General features: G+C 46.2%; 1 protein-coding gene and 1 long non-coding RNA gene across 3 annotated transcripts in view; one reads left to right on the top strand and one right to left on the bottom strand.

Moving 5' to 3' along the window:
- LOC125182085 (uncharacterized) overlaps nucleotides 1–7,438 on the top strand; it is a 40,276-nt gene extending 32,838 nt beyond the window's left edge. Inside the window, exons 2-4 of one of the 2 annotated variants that reach the window (XR_010834182.1) lie at nucleotides 2,066–2,188; nucleotides 3,054–3,132; nucleotides 4,966–7,438. This is a non-coding gene — a long non-coding RNA (uncharacterized lncRNA). Of the gene's footprint in view, nucleotides 1–2,065; nucleotides 2,189–3,053; nucleotides 3,133–3,277; nucleotides 3,468–4,965 lie in introns of those variants that run through there. The other variant, XR_010834181.1, reaches the window with a different exon arrangement.
- The window catches only part of GAP43 (growth associated protein 43), a 59,554-nt gene extending 47,849 nt beyond the window's left edge, over nucleotides 1–11,705 (bottom strand). The window contains exon 1 of the mRNA XM_067003760.1: nucleotides 11,551–11,705. Coding sequence (XP_066859861.1) covers nucleotides 11,551–11,580 — 30 coding nt within the window. The 5' untranslated portion in view covers nucleotides 11,581–11,705. The remainder of the gene's footprint in view (nucleotides 1–11,550) is intronic.
- Nucleotides 11,706–19,889: the final 8,184 nt, after the last annotated feature.

The following is a 19,889-nucleotide window of genomic DNA, read 5'->3' as shown; positions in this document are numbered from 1 at the left end:
TCAGAAGACAGATGTTGGAGCTAGTCTAGGAAGAAGATGAGATGCCTTGCAGAAACCATTCTAGTCCACTAGAAAATATGGGGAGAACTAGGCACCTCAGTATCATAACACAGCAAATAAATCTTTTGAACCTGCCTACATTAAATGCTGAAGACAAAATGGCATCTAAACTCTCTGGGTTTAGGCATCTCGCTCTTACCTTAGGCATCTTGCTTGGTTATCAGGGAAGCATCTTCTGTTTTGGATTCCAAGCCCTGAATCTCAGCCCAGAAAAGGACAACAGCTATAGTCCTCTCTGACAGCATGCAGTTGATAGGTGTTTATCTAGTCAGTGATTACACTAGCACACCTAAATTATGGGAGATGTCAGTTCAGTTCTCCACTGTACCCGAAGGACCTGAAGTCTTACTTTCCTCCTACAGAAGCCTATTCAGAGTAAGGTGCTCCTAGCTTTTCCTGCTTAAGCTCTTAGGCTTTTTTTTTTTTCATGGAAGACATAAATACACATGAGGCCAGAGACAAAGACAGCACAGAAGTAAATATAGCTTTATAGACCATTTGGTTAAGCGCTCTTCTGTGAGAGGACAGATTTGGTCCAGTTCTTGCTTCAGTGAATATTCGATATTAATCATAGAAAATATTTCTGGGAAACCACAAGAGACCATTTAGTTAATGTATGATATACTTCTGATCCTCTGGTTCAGAAGTACCTCCTACAGCCCTTCAGTGACTGGAGCTGCCATTGCTTTCTCAGACAATCTACTCCAGTGTGTCACTATCCTTTTGGTGAGAAAAATCCTCCTAAAGCCTAGTCTGAATCATTCTGACAGCCCATTAAAGACCATTACTCCTTGTTTTATCCACTCTGGATATGAAGAGCAGATTATTCCCATTTTCTTGCACTTGTCATTTACGTATTTGAAAACTAATATCCCGAGTCCTCTCATCCTTACTCCTTTTAAGTTAAGAAAACAAAAGAAAACACAAATTATTTCAATCTTTCTTCACAGATTACGTTTCTGTTGACCTCCAGCAATTCTCATTGTCGCAGTCTGCACTCCCCCTCACTGGACCATACTCTTCTTAAAGTGCAGTGAAGAACAAGGCCTGTTATTTCAGCTGAGACTTACATGTGCTGCGCAGAGCTGAAGGCTTATTAGACGTGTCTTACAACCTATTTTCCCATTTGCACAATCTCATAAGAAGAACTTGTGGTCCTCTAGAGATCCTGTCTCCCCTCCTGAAGGACAGGTAGTTGTCCTGTTGGCCCCCATGGGCAGCTGGGTGCAATTTGTTAATTCTACCCCTGCAGAGTAACTTGGATTCCCTCTGATGTTTTTCAAACTAGGTCCTTGTCTTGACAAGGTTTTCTTGAATTCCAGTAATTTTTGCCAACATATATCTGGTTCATGCCATCTGCACATTTAAAAAACATTTCCTCGAGTCAGTGATCCAGGCTGAAATTAAAATATGAAGTATAATGTACTTAATGAAAACATTATGCACTAACAGGCCACAGCTCAAGCTTGTGGCAACCCGCTCAATACAGTCTTCTATTTCGACAGGAAATCAGTGAGAGTTACTCATTGAGTGGGATTAGCTACACCAGTTCTGCATCCCTGCTGTAATGTTTTACTTTGGACCATGTTTCTTTGCTTCACTTATGATAAAAGCTTGTGAGATAATGTCAAAATGACAAGATATGACAACTACTTCCCCTGTATCCACAAGGCTTGTTATAGAAGAAAGCTAAATTAGTTTGACATGATCTATTCTTGACAGATCTGTGCTGGCTCCTAATCATCTTCTTTATTTGATTATTTCCACCATTTTTTTTTTCCAGGAATGAAGTTAAACTGAGTATTCTGTAATTTTTTTTTTTCTTTTATCTCATCCTTGGCTTTTATTTCAGCTTTCAGACACCTCACCCAGCCCTCATGAGTTTTCAAAGCACTCATACCTGATGGTTCAGAGGTTGCTTCCATTAGCTTTGTAAATAAACTAGTAAGATTTGAAACAACCATCTAACATCAGTATATCCTGACTTGTTCTACCCCTTTTCTAGATCCTGATCTTCTTCCTTTGTGGCCACTGTTAATTGTTCCAGCCATCTACTAGCAGTGAACCACGTTACTGGAGACATGCAAAATGGCCATTAAGCACCATGACCTTACTGACAATGCATGATGTAGTTTTAAGTAAAACTCTTCCCTCCCCTCTATGAGTATCTTAAACACTAAGGTAGGATGATATTCTTTCCCTCCTTTCCTCTGCCCATATTAATATTTGATTCTTCTATGCAAAACAGATCAGTGTGCCCAGGAAACACTGCAAAAAAATGGGTCCTGGCATATTCTATAGCCTACTAGCACATTCTCCTTGGAGATGGGGGTTCAGATCTACTGAGGGAGAAAAGGCATAATCACCACATTCCTGGGTGAATATTTTAACCAAAGTATTTCTGGATGACAGGAAGGTAGCACATTCCCTTCCTCTTGGGTGCATTCTGTGTGGACGCTTCACCTGACAAACTTACCCATTTTGGCTGCGCAGGAAGAGCAACTGGAAGAATACTTGGTCTGTAGATCCCAAAGTAGCTTAGCTGTTTAAGTAGATATTCAGCTAATTATTGTTTATAAAATTAAGGATCATCTAGGGATGCCAGTAAGCAGTCTTTAAATGTTTAGAGGACTTTACAGGTGTATATGTAATTATCCTGGGACTTGAGGTACCTCCACAGTTAGAAAGGAAGGAAGCTCTACAGTATAAATCCCTTATTTCTGAGTTCAGAACAATGGTAAAATAACTGTGATATATTTCAGCCTCCTCTTTTCAGCCACACCCTAATTAAAATTTAATGAAATTCTGTAAGATAAGGCATTGTCTTATGGTATCTTTTCCTGTCTTGTAGAATCATATGACTTAAAGGTTAAAAAAAAAACAAAACTAAAACTGTAAAACAGAATTAACTTTAAAGGAAAATTTCCTAAAAGCTCTTATAAGGTTTTGAAGCTATTTTTTCACTGATTTGTCAATTCTTTTGTTTTCCACAGAGTCATGTACACTGGCATCACAATGGGAGGTTCTTTTTCCTGCATGCCTATAGTTTTACCATATAAGAGGGAGCGTCAGGTATTGATTCACATATTAACTTTTCTAACTATCCTCTGGAAGTGATCCAAATTCTGTTTACTTCATGAAGGTTTTGGTTAGCTTCAGTTCTTCAGTTATTTGGGGGGAACATCTTTTTTCCTTGCTCCATTCTTCCTTTTCTCAGGATTGAATCTCTTCTAGCTGGTATTTCTGACTGGCCTTTGGATACAAAGGAAAGGCATTTTGGCAGATCCTGTGCTTCAAGTGGGATTGGTTGCATCCTTGTCATGCTTTTTTATTGCATTTTTAAAGGTTCTGTCAACATTAAACATCAATTTTCTGTTGTGGGTGTCTGTCCTCAAAACTCTACGTAGGGCTTGATGTTCCTCTGGGTCTTCCACTGGAAATGCAAACAGCAGGAAGGGTTAAAAATACTGTCTTTCATCTCTAATTAGGAAAAGTCTCCATTCTGACAGGTTCTGACTCAGCCTGCGCAGTCCAGGCCTTTGCAAGCTGCCAGTCTGACTACTCCAGTACAATAAGCTAAGAAGGGAATCCTAAGCTAAGAAAGCTGTCGCTGGTTCTGAGGAACGCAACTGCCATTTCAGTGCAGCTCTCTCTAGTCTACAGTGAAGTGTCCCTGCTGAGGGCAAGCTTTTGGTCCAGCTTCTAAAAGCTGCTTTACATCAGTTCCCCATCGTTCCAGTTTCCCCGAGTTCCAGTACAGCCTCCCAGCCGCACCACACCCCGCAAGCACAGTGGAGCAGGGGATGCTCTCTAGGCATTTTTTCAGCAGGTGATTTGCAGCAGGGGACCCCACTCTTACATGAAACTAACTGCCTGCAAGTTTTACTTCAGCAAATCAACAAGTCATCCTTCCTTCTTTAGCTCTACTTTTCCAAACCTAGGTAATTTTCATTAAACTATTTGTAAGTCCACCGCTGAATAACTCGCTCCTAAAGCCATAGGTAGACAAAAGAGAAAGGCACGGCACCATGCTGCCGCAATCTCCCCACCCTTGACTACTTAACTTTGCAGATTTATAAGGTCATTGGATACTGTTGATAAAATAAATAGATTAGTTTCCATTGAATAGTCTAAAGAAATGGATGCCAATTGATAACTCTTAACTATAAGAGTAATCAAACCTAAATTTTTCCGGACTTCATGAATTATTAAAAACCTTCCCAACTGATAAAAAACAGAAGTTCCTGAGACTATAGTTTCACTCCTAAGCAATTACGAGAAGAGTGGAATAAAACTATCTTCAGAGCTGGGTCTAGATCCAAACACACTCCTCTGTATCCTTAAATTTTAGGGACAGTCACACCAAATGAATAAGATTCCTCCAGAGCCTATTAGCTTTACAAATTACCAGCCTTGAGAGAAAGATGTCTGCTACAGAGATAATGCTTAAATATTGTGAGATGTCCTGGCTTTCTATAAATACATACCATGATTATGACTGGAATTAATTCAAGAAACTTTAGAAGTAAGATGAGTAATGAATGGGATTGACATTTATTGATTATAATTTGAAAGAAGATAAGTACCTCCTGGCTTCCCTTTCGAGGAATCAAAGCCAATCAGCCCTGGTGGGAGGAAGCCAGGCTCAGAACATCCTTTTGAGCTAGCAAGACAGCTGGACCACACCCTGGCACCCAAGAGGGGCATTAGTAGCTGAGGGACAAGCTCAGAGGAAGCATGAACCCTCAAGAAAGCAGGAATGGTAATACTATCTTGTATTGCTTGCATTGCTCCTATGGCAGTTGTGCCCCTCCCCAGCTGTCTGCTGGGGGTGGGCAACTTTTCACCTATGCTGACAGTGATGTGATAGGTGAGGATGCACCACATTGCTGTCTCTGTCTATAGGTGCTCATTTACAGTAGCTGCGACAGCTGCCCAAACGGAGGAGAGAGATCTGGGGATGCTACAAAGGCCGAGTGGAAGCACAAAGGAAGAACCCATGCATTTTCTCCTCCTACCAGCTTCCCTGCTTATACCAGAGCCAGGAGGGGTGAAGGGAAAAAGACCCTGATGGCAGTGGCTGATGCTGCCAGCAGGAGTCCCCAGGAAGCACAGCTTAATGGAGGGCTGGTACCCAGGTGGAGGAGAGAAGAAACAGCAGGAGGACTGCATGGTCAAGGGAGCAAGAAGGAGGCAAGAAGCAGAACAGATGGGGGGAAGAGACAAAATGAATAACAGGAGGAGACAGGAGGATCAGTGTAACTCCAAAAGCACAAATTCCTTTTGTTATATGCAAAACAAATGAGTATTTTCATGACACTCTCTCCACCCCACATATATTTTAGGCTATGCGGGCTGGTGCACTGTGAAGGTTGGGAGGAGCTGGCACACTGGTGAAGGGCAGGGGAAAAGTTGTAGCCCTACTCTCAAGCTCTGGCTCATTGTGATAAAACCTGGGTGTGGGAAGATCAATGGTTTGTGTCAGAGGAACTCAAATGGCTAGTGAACAGCCCAGAACTGTGGGAGTGACTGAGGATGGACAAAGCAATGCTTTGCCTGTCTAAATCACCTTTCACCTGAGGGCATCTGAATCCTTTTTTTTCCACACACTAATTATTTAGTTTCCAAATTAAAGAAACACCTTGCAGAGAGGGCCATGACAAGCAGAAAAACTATGCCTACATCAAGTCAGAAAACAGGTTAATAGTACTGCTAGGAACAGAAACCAGCTCTCCCCAAACCCATTCCTATATACTAACTACTAGCCTGTGGTGCTTGCAACCGTGAAAAGCCGTGCAGTTTTACAAACACACTCAGCAGGTGACAGAGAGAGCCCTAAGGATATATGAACACCTTCTCCACATGAGGCCATCAGAGCTCTGAGGTTACATGACATCTCCTGGCGTGCTCGGGAGGATCTTGGAATTATAGATGAAACAAATGGGGGTGGATTTTAGACTTTGACTTTGGACTTCAATTGTTGAAAGATGTTTCACCAGGATACCTACTCTGCTGTTCTGGTATTTCCACCAGCAAGGCCCATGCACCTTCCACTGGGCTTTCTAGATGGCCAACCTCCTCTAACCAGCCCCATATCTCCCTGTACAGAGCTAGTGGGCTGTAGCTGTTGCCTTACAGTTGGCCATCGGTCCTTCAGAACTCAAATGCAGCCAGATGTGGACTGCTGCCAAATCCATCCCTGAGACCTGCCAGCCTCACAGCAAACAGGAGAAATGCACAGTGACTTCTAAAGGGCATGAGCACAGCGAGCTGCCATTAAAAGGTTTCCCAAACTGAGATGGCTTTAGCCTGGACCTGTCATCAGAGCTAGCATTCATTTTCAAATCCAGATAAAGCCCCCCCACTGTAGGAAGGAAGCCTGAAGCAACAGAAAGGGACAGTGACTTGTGCAGCAGGAGGGGGCAAGAGGGGAGTTATACAGAGGGAAGGATGCAACACATGGATTGAGCAAATGGCAGTCAGTAATGCACCACCAGCACTAATGCACCACTGGCAGCATGCAGAGGTCTCAGGTTGTATGCACTTGATGTAAAACCATGGAGGTGCTTTTGCTTCATGCTATCTCACCCAAAAGCCCAGCAGTCCTCAGGCTGTGCCTGCTGGCAACACCCCGATCCCTCAGCACACACACGCCTGTTTGGTGCAGACCCACACATGCTCCGTTTCCTCCACATGTGGAGCAGGCGAGAGCTGCCCAGGGGAGCACATGCCTCTAGGCACGAGGCCAGTGAACCCGAGCAGGTACACACACCCTTGATTTACGTCATGCAAGGCTATCAGCCTACTTTTATCTTGCAGTGGGCAGAGGGCCAAGTCCACCTTCCCACTAGCACAAGAAGGCTTTGCAACTTGGCAGCTCTCAGCAGCAGGGAATTCTCCCTCCACATGGTGTCTCTGTGAAATGGGGAAGGGGAAAAGCAATGTCTGTGTAGGGCAGCTCCTACATCCTGGAATGGCATCAATGAGTCCATGACAGCAGGCCTGAAATGAGAGCAGACCCGAGGTGAAGCCTCTCTGCACTTTTGTCTTCTCGTCAGTGAAAGCCACACGACAGGAGAAGGGCTCCCAGCCACAGTGACCCTTCCACAGGAGAAGGCCTCACCCACCACAGCACAAGCAATGGATTCAGGCTACACAGACAGTCTCAGCCTGAGCTTGGGGCAGTGCCCAGCCTTCACATAACTTGTGACTGCAAGGCAGATACTACCCTTCTTAACATACGACTTGGGAGGCCCAAGCGATGCCCACCCTCTCGGTGTGGCAGGGCAGCCAGGAGCACATTTCCTCATCCTGAGGTAGGAGCAGCTCTGAGATAACTCAGATCCTCTCAGCATCAGGCAGGACAAGCCCTCAGACAACACGTGTCGGTGCCTCGGGCTACACACGTGTACCCAGCCCTGCACAGGTAGGTTCAATGCAGCCTGCTCAGCGGGGATGCCTGGGTGCACCTGTGGGTACTGACTGCTTTCAACTGGGGCTCCTATTCAGGAGCAAGTGGCAATTTGGATCAACAGACTGGTTTCTTTCCTACCAAGCATTAGTGCTGTCCTTCTCCCCCTGGAAAGTCTGCCTGCAATTAGTTCCTGAGGAAGGGGCTTGCCTGTGCCATTAAGAACAGTTACATTACGCGATCTAGGAGAAATCAATGCCTCTAATCGTCGGCAAAGGCAGAGGAGGAGGACAGGGTGATGGGGTGTTTCTCTGGAGACACTCTTCTCAGGAGAAATCCCAGCGGTATTGCCCCAGGAAGAGAAACAGTAAGGACCTGAAGTAATTAAACTCCCATGCAGCAATTGTTTACTGAAAGAAGCGCAGAAACCTTCCAGCATCTCCCAGAAAGGCAGAGGCAGCCGCTAGACTCTCCCCAGGTGCAGATGAAGTGCCTCTGCCCTGAAGTCAATGGTCTGTGGTGATTTACACCATGCTGGCAAGTGGAGGGAGGAGGGGCGAGGATGGCCACCTTTCCCTTAAAATGCCCGTTTTCCTCCCTCCATGGCAGTGATTAAAGGCAAGACCATGCCTTGCAAGTTTTGAGGCATCCACATATTATGGCATAATTGAGGTATTCTAAATGAGATCCGAGATATTTTAATATCCTGAGGCAACAAAACCTGAACTCCGCGTGCATCTTCCCCTCTCTCTTTTTCGCCATTTCCTCCCTCCCGCACACCTCTGCAGTTCCTGGAATGACAAGACACCTCACCGGCTGGCTGCGATCGCTGAAACACTTCCCTAATGCCTTCTCCTTCTCCAATTGCATTAAGCTGCATCTTTAGAGATACAGCCCTGTTTATTCATGCTGCTCGCGTGGAAGGGGAAAGAAATGCAGACTGCCTCTCCCCCCCTCCCTCCTTCGCCTCCATGGGTGTGGCAGGTTTAAACCTTTGCAGCCGCCGGCTCGCCAGCGCTGGGGTGAGGAGCAGAGGACAGAGCGGGAGGGAAGCCGTCGGATACGGCCGGTGATGAATGAGACTCATCGCACCCACAAGTGGGAAACCTGCTTGCGGGTTATTGTTTAATCACTCATGCAATCCGGTGCTGAGCACATACCCCCGTAACGCCCATCTGTTCTAGGATGCGGTGCATGCAACACCCGCGTTCCTAGCCACCTATCTAACCGCCCGGCTCTGCGTATCACCAGGCTGCATCTCTTTCCTGGCAGCAAAGGTTTACCTCAGATTTTCAGAAATCGCCTTTCGGGTATGCCTCCTTTTAGCTGAATATTTTGTGGGCACAGATTCAGAGGTGCAATCAGCTGTGGGCAGAAATGACAACCCCGAGCTATCTACATCTCTCATGGGTGGGCACAGTCAGCCAGATACTTCGCTCTTCACGCTGGCATCGTACCCACTAGGAAGAATAACCCGCACGGTACAAGTGTGTGAACGTATTTGTCTGCGAGGGGTGGGAGAACAGTCACATACAGGCACACCTAGACGTGAATGTGAAAAGCTTTCTTCCACGCCCAAGCCTGTAATTTCAGCATCCTGCTCTTTCACTGCCAGAAAGGCGGGACACCGAGGGCTTCCCCAAAAAATAATTTGAGGAGAGCGGTCTTTATTTTGGGAAGGAAGCTGCTGTATGCCATGAAGAACCTATTCCTTTTTTTTTTTTTTTTTTTTCTTTCTGCAAAAGGTCTGGGTGGGGACAGAGGAAGAGCACAAGCTGAAAACCAAGGTCTTTTTCTCCTCCACATTAAAGCTTACTCTGATGTACCAGCACATTGCTGACTGAACTGCTACATCGCCAGTTTGGCGATTTCGGTGTGTATTCAGGTATAGGAGCAGGAGCTGGGCTCTGAGCCCAGAAACGTTCACAGAATCTGCACATTCAGGATGTATGGCTGCATAAGGATGAGAAAGCATGTGCGAACGAGTGCATGTGTGCTTCTGCATATATGTGTAGTACAGAGGCGAGCGACCAGAGAGCGAGGATGCGTGCTGCACATGCACGCGCAAAGGGGTGTGTACCATGCGGTGGATTAATGTACAGTGTGCGGAGAGAGCACTCTGTGTGAGCAGGATACCTGCATGCCATGCATTTCCGAACGTGTTCGAATACAGAATGATAGGAGTGGAGGCACTGAGATTTATTGAACAGACACATCGGGAAATTAGTTAGGAAATTCATGCCCAACCTGTGACGGTACGGGCAAAATTATCCCCCTCTCCCAGTAGCTGTCTTCTGACTCTGAAGAATCCCAGAGCTACCTACTTTATTTCAAAATCTGCTGTGCACCTCCGCCCACTGCTCTGTCACTCTGCCTCTCTGTCTGCCTGCCTTTTCCTCCTCTGCTCTTTTCATCCTGTATTTGCCGGCTGAACGTGCTCTGCTGGCTGGCTGCAACGTGGTCCCCCCCCAGCCATCACCACCTCCCTCCAGATTTTAGTGAATGTGTCGTTAATTGTGGAGCATTTGAAACCTGCATGGGGAAAAACATGGCATGACGCAGGGTCCCTTTCCATCCTGTTCGCCTGCCCCTCCCCATTATTCTACAAAATTGCTCCTTCGTTTGATAACACACGTATCTCCATTCAGAAACACACCTTAACCTGGATTTTCTTTAAACGCTGTGCTCTTCCGTAGTAACCAGAGTCACTTGCATCAGTGTGCTAGGCTATTGCTCCCAAGTGCTGCAGTGCTTTACTGTAAGAGATATATAAATGTATGCATATATAAAGTAACCACTGTGGTTCCACACCTAACACTGAGTTGAGCTCTGCTCTCAGAACAAGGACCAAAGCTCTTTGTCATTACCTACAAATTCATAATTAGGGGAAGTTTCCAAAATGCCTTATGAAGATACCCAGGGCCAGCTCCTGCCTCCAAGTTCCAACTGAATAAATCCAAGATCCTCCCGAGGAAGTCCAAGGAGCTCAGCCAAAATGGGCTCTTTTGACCAGCAGCAGGCTTGGACTTTCACATGAAATAAAAAGGGGAAGAGCCAGGGGGGAATGAATGATGTAGCTTTTTTTTTTATTTATTTATTAAATTTCCTTATCGTTTTGGTCATGAAAATTTTGTCACTGAAAACTAGCCGCCACCCAAATCTTCTTATCATCCCCATTTGGTGATAGGGAAAGCCAGGTGGTACCAGTAAAGAGAATGAGCTGGTTTCCAACAGGTTCACACCGCGAGCTTCCCTTATCCCACCCGAGTTGGGAGCTGACAGAGGCGTGGTCCTCTGTCTCTTTACCAGCTGGTGCAGTTGTCTAACTGGTTGTACTATGGAGGGTATTGCAAAAAGGGTGACTCTCCCCTCCCCGGGCTAATGCTTTTGTTATTAATTAATTACACTTTTCCTTATACCATAGGTTTAAAAAAAAAAAAAAAAAAAGCTTCAGGTTAAGTCCTGCTCAGATTGTTGTAACATAAAAAAATGAATGCACCTGTCCTCCGAGCCACCCCGCAGCACATGCACATAAAGCATCTCCCATTCATCGGAGCCGTGAGCAACAGAGAGCATTCTGACCAGGGATCAAGGCTCACCGGGCATCCTTTCTTTTTTCTGCTTAAGACGAAGAATTGCTTCCTTTATCTCCAAGGTAGAGGCAGATATCATCACATTTCCTGCCAGCCGCCCCCCACCCCCCCACCCCCCATCCACACCCTCAGAACCACAGACCGAAAATCCTAGGCAATGCATCTGCTGACAATTAAAATAATAAGAAGAATAGAGGGGGGATCCTGGTAGCTCCCCAAATGTGGACATAGGCCACCCCCCTTCCCCACATCGCCAGCCCCGGAAAGGCAAAGCAGTCGCGCTGAAGGGTGTGAAAAGAGCCTTCAGTCGCAAGATGCTAAAGAATTGCAAAAGAGACATCTGCTGAAAGCAGCTGAAATTTCCTCCCCCCTGCCCCTGCCCCTACCCCAGCCCCTCACACACGCAAGGCAGACACGCACCCCACAGACCCCCGAGAGCCTGGGCGATTTCTTAGCAGAAAGAAACGTAAAAATCTTCAGCTCTACCTGTTTTGTTCTTCTCATACAGCACAGCATGATCGTATTGTCCCCTTCCTTCCTTCTTCTTCCTTCCTTCTCCTCTCTCCTTTTCCTCTTCTCTCTCTTATCTCTCCCCCCCACCCTCTCCACTCCCTCCCTCCCTCCCTCCCTCTCTCTCTCTCTCTCTCTCCCTCTCTCGCACACGCACACGCACACACGCACACACACACCAGGGCAGTTAGCAGCGGCTCTGAGGTCCACACATGCACACGCCGCCTCTCCCTGCCTCCCTCCCGCTATCCCTACCCTGCCCAGAATTGTTCCCCGGCTCGTCACCTTCCCCACCCCAACCCACCCCACCCCACCCCCAGCCCAGCGCACCCCCCACCCCCCCCAGGTCCCTTTGCCAGCCTCATGAATTATTAACATCTCCAATCTGGACCCAATTACCCAACGCCTTCCCCACTGTACAGAGGGGGACACTGCGGACTGCGGCGGGGAGGCGGTGGGTGGGTGGGAGCCCCCAGCCCCGCTCCCACCCGAGCCCCCCCGGCCGCCGCCGGGAGTGGGATTTATATGGGGGAGAAAGCACGGGGTGGGCACGGAGGGGAGAAGAGGGAGCGGGGTCCTTGCCGCCGCATGCAGTGTGCTTCATGCACAGGTGACGTGCCGTAGGTGGGAGCTGACAGCTAAAGGGGAGTCGGAAAATATGGTAAAATGGCTGTTAAAGGCCCCCCTCCCCCTCCCCGGCACACTCGCCAACATATATGCACACGCTGCCTCCTTCCTATGTGCAGACACAAACCCCGCGTGGCCAAGTCCTGCAGCACGGAGCGGGACAACTTTCTCCCCCATCCCCCAAGTCCATCCCGTGGACTTTGTACAGGCGCAGAAAATGATGCTCCTGCTACAGATCTGTGCTTCAGAACAGCTCCAAAAACTACAGCCATCGTCCCTTCCCCTTCTCTATTCCCCTTCTCAATTTCCCTGCCTAAGTAATTCCTGCGCCTATTGATCTCAGCCTGCAAATTTCTGTAAGTTATTATAAGGGAGATGTGCACGTTCACACACGCAGCCCGCCCCTGTGCACGTGTGGGAACAAAAATATATGGATCTGCATGCATAGGAGATCATGGCGATGCCGGAGTCTGAGTGAACATTAATGCGTGTGCACACCCCCAAGCACACGTCTTGGAAGTTATAGCACGGTGTTTTCTCCGAATATATATGAGCAGGATAGCTATATCTGTCATCGTGAAAAAAGATATTCCAGACAACGTCTAAACCGAAGCATGAGATTGTCGAGCATGTTAAAAATATAAAAAGACTGCTGGATTTTCAGGATTTCATCTACCAAAATTCAAATTTAGCTTATTTTATTTACTGTGTCTGGGAGGCACAGTCGGATGCTGTTCTCTTTCATAGTACTAATGTCACTACATCAACTTCTCTGCTACGCCATGGAGTTGCTTCTAATTTATTTTTAATGTTAAACTGCTCGCAAAAGAGAAAAAAAAATTGTCTTAGGTTATTATTGAGTATATCCAAATGCATTGTTAACGCGAATATTGACACGCACCCTTACACAAATAAATACATATATAGATACAGCTTCTGGAATACCCCTCAGTGCAGGCTCCTACATAATCACATTCAGTTGCTATGACATCACTGCAGTTCCCAGCACCCTATATTTTTTTTAAGGAAAGTAAACAGCATTTCAAAGAGCATCTACCTAGCTATCTACATCTGTGTGTAGTTTAAGGGAAGCGCCTTTCAGGGTTAAGCAGGTATAAATGTTAGTTCTGGTTTTGCAGTCTAGAAAAGGGAAATAATGGCATGGTAATGAGATTCAGAGATGATACTAAACTGGGAAGAGTTGCAAACACCAGCTGACACCGAAGAAGACCACAGGATTAAGTAACGAAAATTAGATTCAGCTTCAGAAAATGCATGCAGAGAGAAAGAACGCCAACTATGCAATCATAAAAAAAAAAAAAGACAGGTAAGAAGCGGATCTGCAGAAAGCAGTGGGCATCAGGTTGGAGGAAGGGATGTCAGTGGCACACACCACCGCTGGCGACACCATGCCAAGGCTCTGAGAAGCGGCGCAGTGACATTTTGGAATATGCCCATGGGATTTCGGAGGCCCTGCCCCAGCTTCGGGAGTTGCTGGGGGCTCATCGCCAGAACAAAGTCAGCGTGTCGTGAGCTTGTGTGCGCTTGCTAACCCACATGAGTGCTCCGTGTGCCCCTGGGAGATGGGACTCATCTGGCCAAGCATGCGTGGCTCTATCTGAGAGCATCACCCTGGGCTTCCTTTGGTGATAGTGAAGGAGAATGGGAACTTCTCGGATGTGATTCAGATCATCCTATAGCAGGAGCCTAAACTAGGTCAGATGAATCACGCTTCCGAAGTGTTTGAGAAGCTCATGTTCTTCCCACTGAGGAGGCCTTTTTAGGGAACCTCCCTGCTGTAGGGAGCCCTAGCGAGGAAAGCCTGCCTGGCCCCCCCTTTCCCAGACACCCACCCAGAGAGGGAGCAGGCTGGCAGCAGAATGGCTGCGCTGGTACAGCCAGCCAGGGGCAGCCCCCTTCCTCTACACACCTGGGGTGGCTTCTCACCACCTTGAGTCAGAGCCAGAGTCAGAGCCACTTCTCTTTGTGCCCAGCCCCACAGGCACTCTATGCTCTAGCTTACTGCTAACCACTTTTGTCACATAGACCAAAACCCCTCAGTGGGTTCCCCATGCATGTGGAGGGGTGGTGAGCAGCCAGTCCACTGCAGAGTCACGTCTGAGTTCCTTCTGAATTAATCTGCTCAAGTAAAACAGCCACATGCTGACAACCCGAGTTTCCAGGGTACTTCAGTTCCTGACACCCCTTTCTTTCAAATCAGGACCCTTTAAGTACTTTAAAAAGTTGGACTTTAAATTCTTTAGCCAATTACATGGTTTTGATGATTATATCCCAACAATTCTTGTCCTGCCATTTTGGCTATGCCATCACTTCAACCTGTAGGGTAAACTATCTGATAACAGCATTCAAGGAAGAAAGGATGAGTCTGCAGCAGTGAAAGAAAGGCTGAAGAGAATGAGGAATTTGAGTAAGAAATTAAAGACAGACACTTCAGCCAAGGTATTAATGAGCAGCAGAAGCAAAACTCAAGGGAAAGAGACGTGAATCCCCATTTCTTGATGTCACCAAGTCAAGACAGGATGCTTTCATCCAGCTGACGCTTTTGTCTCTTCACTGTGCTGCCAACGCTGGTTCATTCAGCACTCCTTCAGAGTTTCTGGATAACACTGCTCTGTGCAGTGTAGACATGCCCTGGAAGGCCCCTTTGACCTTGGCTTTTGAATGTACACAAACAAAAGGAAGAGCAGTCCAAAGAACAACGTGAATGGGGCGCTGGGGAAAGGGGGCTGGCAGGTGGGGGTGAACAATGCGCGTAGATTTTAAAAGATTCATCTGTGAGACTTGACTAAATGACAGCTAAGGACGTGAAGAAGTGCGATATTTTCTAAAGCTACAAGCCTCAAGACAGGAAAGGAATTATTTGGAGGAATACATAGCCCACTGCTTGGCACATGCTGCATGTTCCTCCTCTGCGAAGGAGGGCTTGGTGCACGTAAAGTAATTATTGAGATGACTCTTTTAATTCAAAGCCATGTTTTCAAAGCCACATTTTCAATTTAAAAGGGTCCAGAACATTTCAAAGCAATGAGACATATCGGTGGTTGTTACAACATAGGGTGGTGAACTGAGAGGCACAAACCACTGCTTTTTCCCTGTTCAATTCTGCTACAAGGTTTAGCCGTGCCTGAAGTTACACCAGCAGCTCAAGGTCCATACTGGTCCAAGAAAAAAGCATCTTTGGCTCAGCTGCAAATTTAGGTGCTATAGTAAGAGCTCATAATCACTTCTGGTTTGAAGAACCACTTAATTTGAACCAGCTTCTGCGACTGTAATCAGGCCGACCCCCCTGGCCAGATGAACTTAAATAAAATGAAGAAAAAAGAAGATAGTTTGCCTATAAGAGCTGTCCCAGTGGTAAGCAAGCTAAGCTGAAGAGGCGTCTTCTCAAGAGAAGTACTGTGAAAGTCCCGCTACTAGGGATATTTAAAGCTTCAGTAAAAACAGCACTGAAGTGAGGGACTTGCTTTCATTGGGAGATAGACTGGATTTTCTCCTTATTCATATGTTCCACATATAGTGGTAGCCTCGCCTTTTGTTAGCCAAATTTCATGTTGAAGGGAAAAAAGCCAATTTCATAAAGATTTTTTAGGATCCTCATTTGAATAGGCATTCCTGAAAATCCCACTGCTGTCCCACTTGCATTTTTCATATCCTCAGTAGCTATCCAACTCTGGTCTCGTTTGGGCTCACTTTCAGTCATCTGTGTCTGATTGACACAAAATAGTGCAGGGTAACACTACGACCAAACTCATGTTGTAGGCTGATTTATATGTATTTATGACATATTCATTATATTATATTTATATTTAGATATATTTATAAACCATTCTATGATTCCACAATCTCCTTGGGGGAGTACAGTCTTCAGTACAAGGATTACTTATGCCAGTTTTTGTATTTGAGTTAATCCTGAATTATTAATAACAAGAAAGGAGAGCCTAGTTTATTTTGACCTAAGATTGTGTGCAACAGGTTGTAATAAGAGGCTTTAAACCCATGATTTTCAGAAGTCACAATGGCAGTGTGGCACTGCGTCTTCTGAGGTCTGAAGCCTTCTGTGGAAGGCTTTTCTGCTTCAGAAAATGCCAGTACAGAAATATTTCATTCAGTTTCATGACTGCTTGGTTGCTCATCCTGCACCACAATGAATACACAGGACGTTACTAGCACCTGTTGCTAACGTGTTAGCCAAAGAAATATGCACAGATGCTCTGCATTTATTCCCAGTGATTTCTTCTTTTCTTCCCATGCCTGCACAGCTGGGCTCACAGCACTGAAGACACCTGACTTTACAATAGGGAACATAATAAGGAATGGCCTCAATAATTTCCCTGTTTCTATCATTCTTAGAAAAGATGTTTTTTCTCTAACTTGTGTGGCATACACTAACTGGAATATCTGGGTAGGAGCAAGGGTAGAAAGATTTTAACATGCACAAACAATGGTCTTTATAACCACAAGGTCACGGTTAATTATTGTTGAGCTTCAGAATCATCAAAAATACAAACACAACAGTTAAATCCCAGCATGGCTTAGTGCTGAAACCATAACTCTTCCGTAAAACGAAATCTTATCTGTTTGTCTGTCAAAAAGAAAAATGTAATCACCGAAAGTGGTCAGCCTATCAGCTATTATCCTCAGTGTAGTAATAGTCTGCCATGGGGGAATGTGATCCTTTACAAGGCAGACCAAATATGAGACAGGATGACCCAGGAAGCCACCTCCTTCTCCTCCAGGGACCCTTCAGTCTCTGCCGTTGGGTCTACACAGCAGTCCCTCCCGCTGTAGCACAGATCCAACAAAGCAAGCTTCAAAGGAGAATCAGTTGTGCCCAGGAGCTCAGCGTGGCCCAACCTACCCTGCTTTTCAGGCTGCCCCCATCATTTATTCAAAATCCTGCAGTGCCCGGGCTAAGTTGCTGTCAGCATCTGAGCTGGTCACCTTACAGTGATGGGTGTGATGGGACGAGGACAGAGGCAGATGTTAAGGAGCAAGTCCTGCTCTCTTCAGAGCATGAAAAGAGTAGAGAAGTCCATCCCAGTGCTGTTTCACACTTCCTGGCTTCTTCACTGATATATTGCCATTCCTCTAACACCCCACTGCTGAACGTGAGAGCTGCCCGGTGATACCAGCATGATGACACGACAACGTTATAGCGTGTCACAATTCCCTGAGCCTTCTCTGGAACATCTGTCTCAGCTCTGCATCTGCCTGCAACACCCCTGCTTCAAGCCAGAGTGGGGATGATGACCTGGCTGCTCCAACGCTAGGAAGGTGAGTGGCAGGGACAGGTTCATCCTCCTTCCTTCCTGTCCCACAGCTGATCACATTCTTGCTTCTAGCAAAACAGCTGAGTTGAGCAGAAACAGTCTGCACGCAGGAAAGTACATGGAGTATCCTTGACACAGACAGGAAAAGGGTGAAAGAAAAGCTGAAGAGCTTCCTATGCCCTTAAGGCTCCAAAAAACAGCTCCCCTTGCCTTGACTTCATTTAGATTGGACATGATACTGAAAGAGGAAGGTCCATGTCCCTGAGTTTATCCGGGAGGCATGGCATATGCAGAGGGTTTGTTCCCTTGCAGCAAGATCCACAATGCAAACCTCACTGTATCCAACTACAGTGGAAGAGCTCCCCAGTTGAAAATGCAAAGAACTTAGACGGACAATTGGTCTGTAGCTTGGCCACACCATAGCCAAATTTTATTATAGTTCCCTTTAAGCAGAGTCCTGCTAGAACTGGGAGGTGGACCAACTGTGATTTTCATGCAATCCAGCATCAGACCTATATTAATGGCATTTTTGCAATGCAGACGTTGCAACAGTCTTCCAGGGTAGAAAGTGCTCATTTTGGTCAATAAAATAATCCGTATTGGAGAATGGAAATTCACAGTTAAGATTCCCACAGCTCAGTATCCTCATCACCTCACTCCAGTGGCATCAGAGCTCTGCTTTGGTGTGTGGCCTCATTAAAAAAAGAGTTCTCCTACGCTCACAGTTACGTCGTGCCCAGCCTTCACAGTAGTGCCCTGGTATAGCAATTATTATTTGTTTTCCAAGACCCCACTGTTAGCCAAAAGCATTCACCCCGGAGGGCAGGAAACACAGATGGAATTTTATTAAGAGTCCAGGACTGTGCAGGCGGGAATCCAAACCTGCTGCCCCGTGGATGGAAACCGCGTCGCAGCGAAAGGCCCCGTTTTAGCTCAGCTCCGCAGGATTCAGAGCTCTGTTTCTGGAGCAGGTTTTTCTGGAGGTTTAGAAGCAGCTCCAAGCATAACAGTGAATTTTCTGACTGCGTAAATCTGGGGGATTATCTCCTTCCCCAAGTGATTCTGGTGGCAAGGAGAAACAGAAGGTTTCTGGAGTGAGGCAGCTTAATCTCTCCAGGCAGCTACACAGTCCCCCTCACTACCTGACAGAGCTGTATTACACAACATCAGTGGCATAACGCATGCCTAGCACTGTGACATGCTAGAGGAGCTAGTCCCGTTTCACTCCTGCTTCACCCCTTTCTTTGCCCTACAACCTGCACTCACCATTCACCCAGCTTCTCCCACCCTCCTGGTGTAAGCTGCCATCCAGAACTGCCAGCACCCTCCTTACGGTAGGTGAGGCACAACTTGACAGGAGCAGAGGCCTGAGAAAGGGAAACGTAAGCCTGAAGAAGGCAGTGGGAAGGAGCAAGGGAGGTGACAAGGACCTGCAGTCAAGTGAACAGGGATTTTTGTGCCCACTCAGGAAATAGCACAGGAGATGCAGTACTCAATGGAGGTGGAAAAGTCTCCTTCAGTTCGAAGCAGAAAGGAGGAAAAAAGCATTTACCCAGTGCCTACACCAGGGAAGACAAGTATGTTGATCTTGATGGTCTTCTCATGAGTGTTCATCTCAGCGGGGTAAAGATAAAATTTATTTTAATATCATATGCTGCAAAATGTGAAGGGTAATTCTGCCTTGTTACCTTAATGTATTCAGCCAAAGAGGAGGAAAGAGTTCATTCTCTGTTTGTTATGAAAGCTATGCTCAACTATGAACAATGTTCCACAGTAAATGATGGAGAGTTTGACAATCTTACCTGTATCGTATGATCATATATTGAAAGGTTCTATTGTTAAGAACAGATACAAGAGAATACAATTTCAGCTGCTTCGGGAACTGTAATTCCGAGCTTCCTCATTTTTAGAGTTCTTTTTAAGTCAGAGATCCGTGTTTCCTCAGCATAGCTTTTTGCATGCAACTTCCCTGGCTACTTTCTAAAATTGAAGTAAGTCTTCGTAATGGTAGGAAATCAAATTTTGTATATCCAGCTTTCTCAAAGTTAGTCACAGCACAAAGATAAGACTGGCATGGCCCTTCTCTTCAAAAACAGCCTTGAATTCAGCCTAAAACTTTAAATGTCACTAATCTCCTTCTTGAGGATAAAAGCCTTAAAAAAAGGCTCAAAACACCTCAGGCAACGCCAAGCACAAAGAGGTACAACCAGGCTGTATCAGGTAATTTCCATATTACACAACACACTCCAAACCCCCTTGCTTAGCTGTTAGCCACTAACATTGAACAGAGGGCAGCATGGTCATTTTTATTCTTGCATTAAGCTCAACAGTTACCAAGACTTGGCTTGAAGCACTGTGATGCCCTCAAGGTCTTCCAACATTCCTGCAGCCACTGGG

The sequence above is a fragment of the Anser cygnoides genome, chromosome 1, assembly GCF_040182565.1.
Source record: "Anser cygnoides isolate HZ-2024a breed goose chromosome 1, Taihu_goose_T2T_genome, whole genome shotgun sequence".
Taxonomy (NCBI): Eukaryota; Metazoa; Chordata; class Aves; order Anseriformes; family Anatidae; genus Anser; species Anser cygnoides.
The sequence above is the reverse complement of the archived record's forward strand: the minus strand, read 5'-3'. Positions and strand labels throughout refer to the sequence as shown.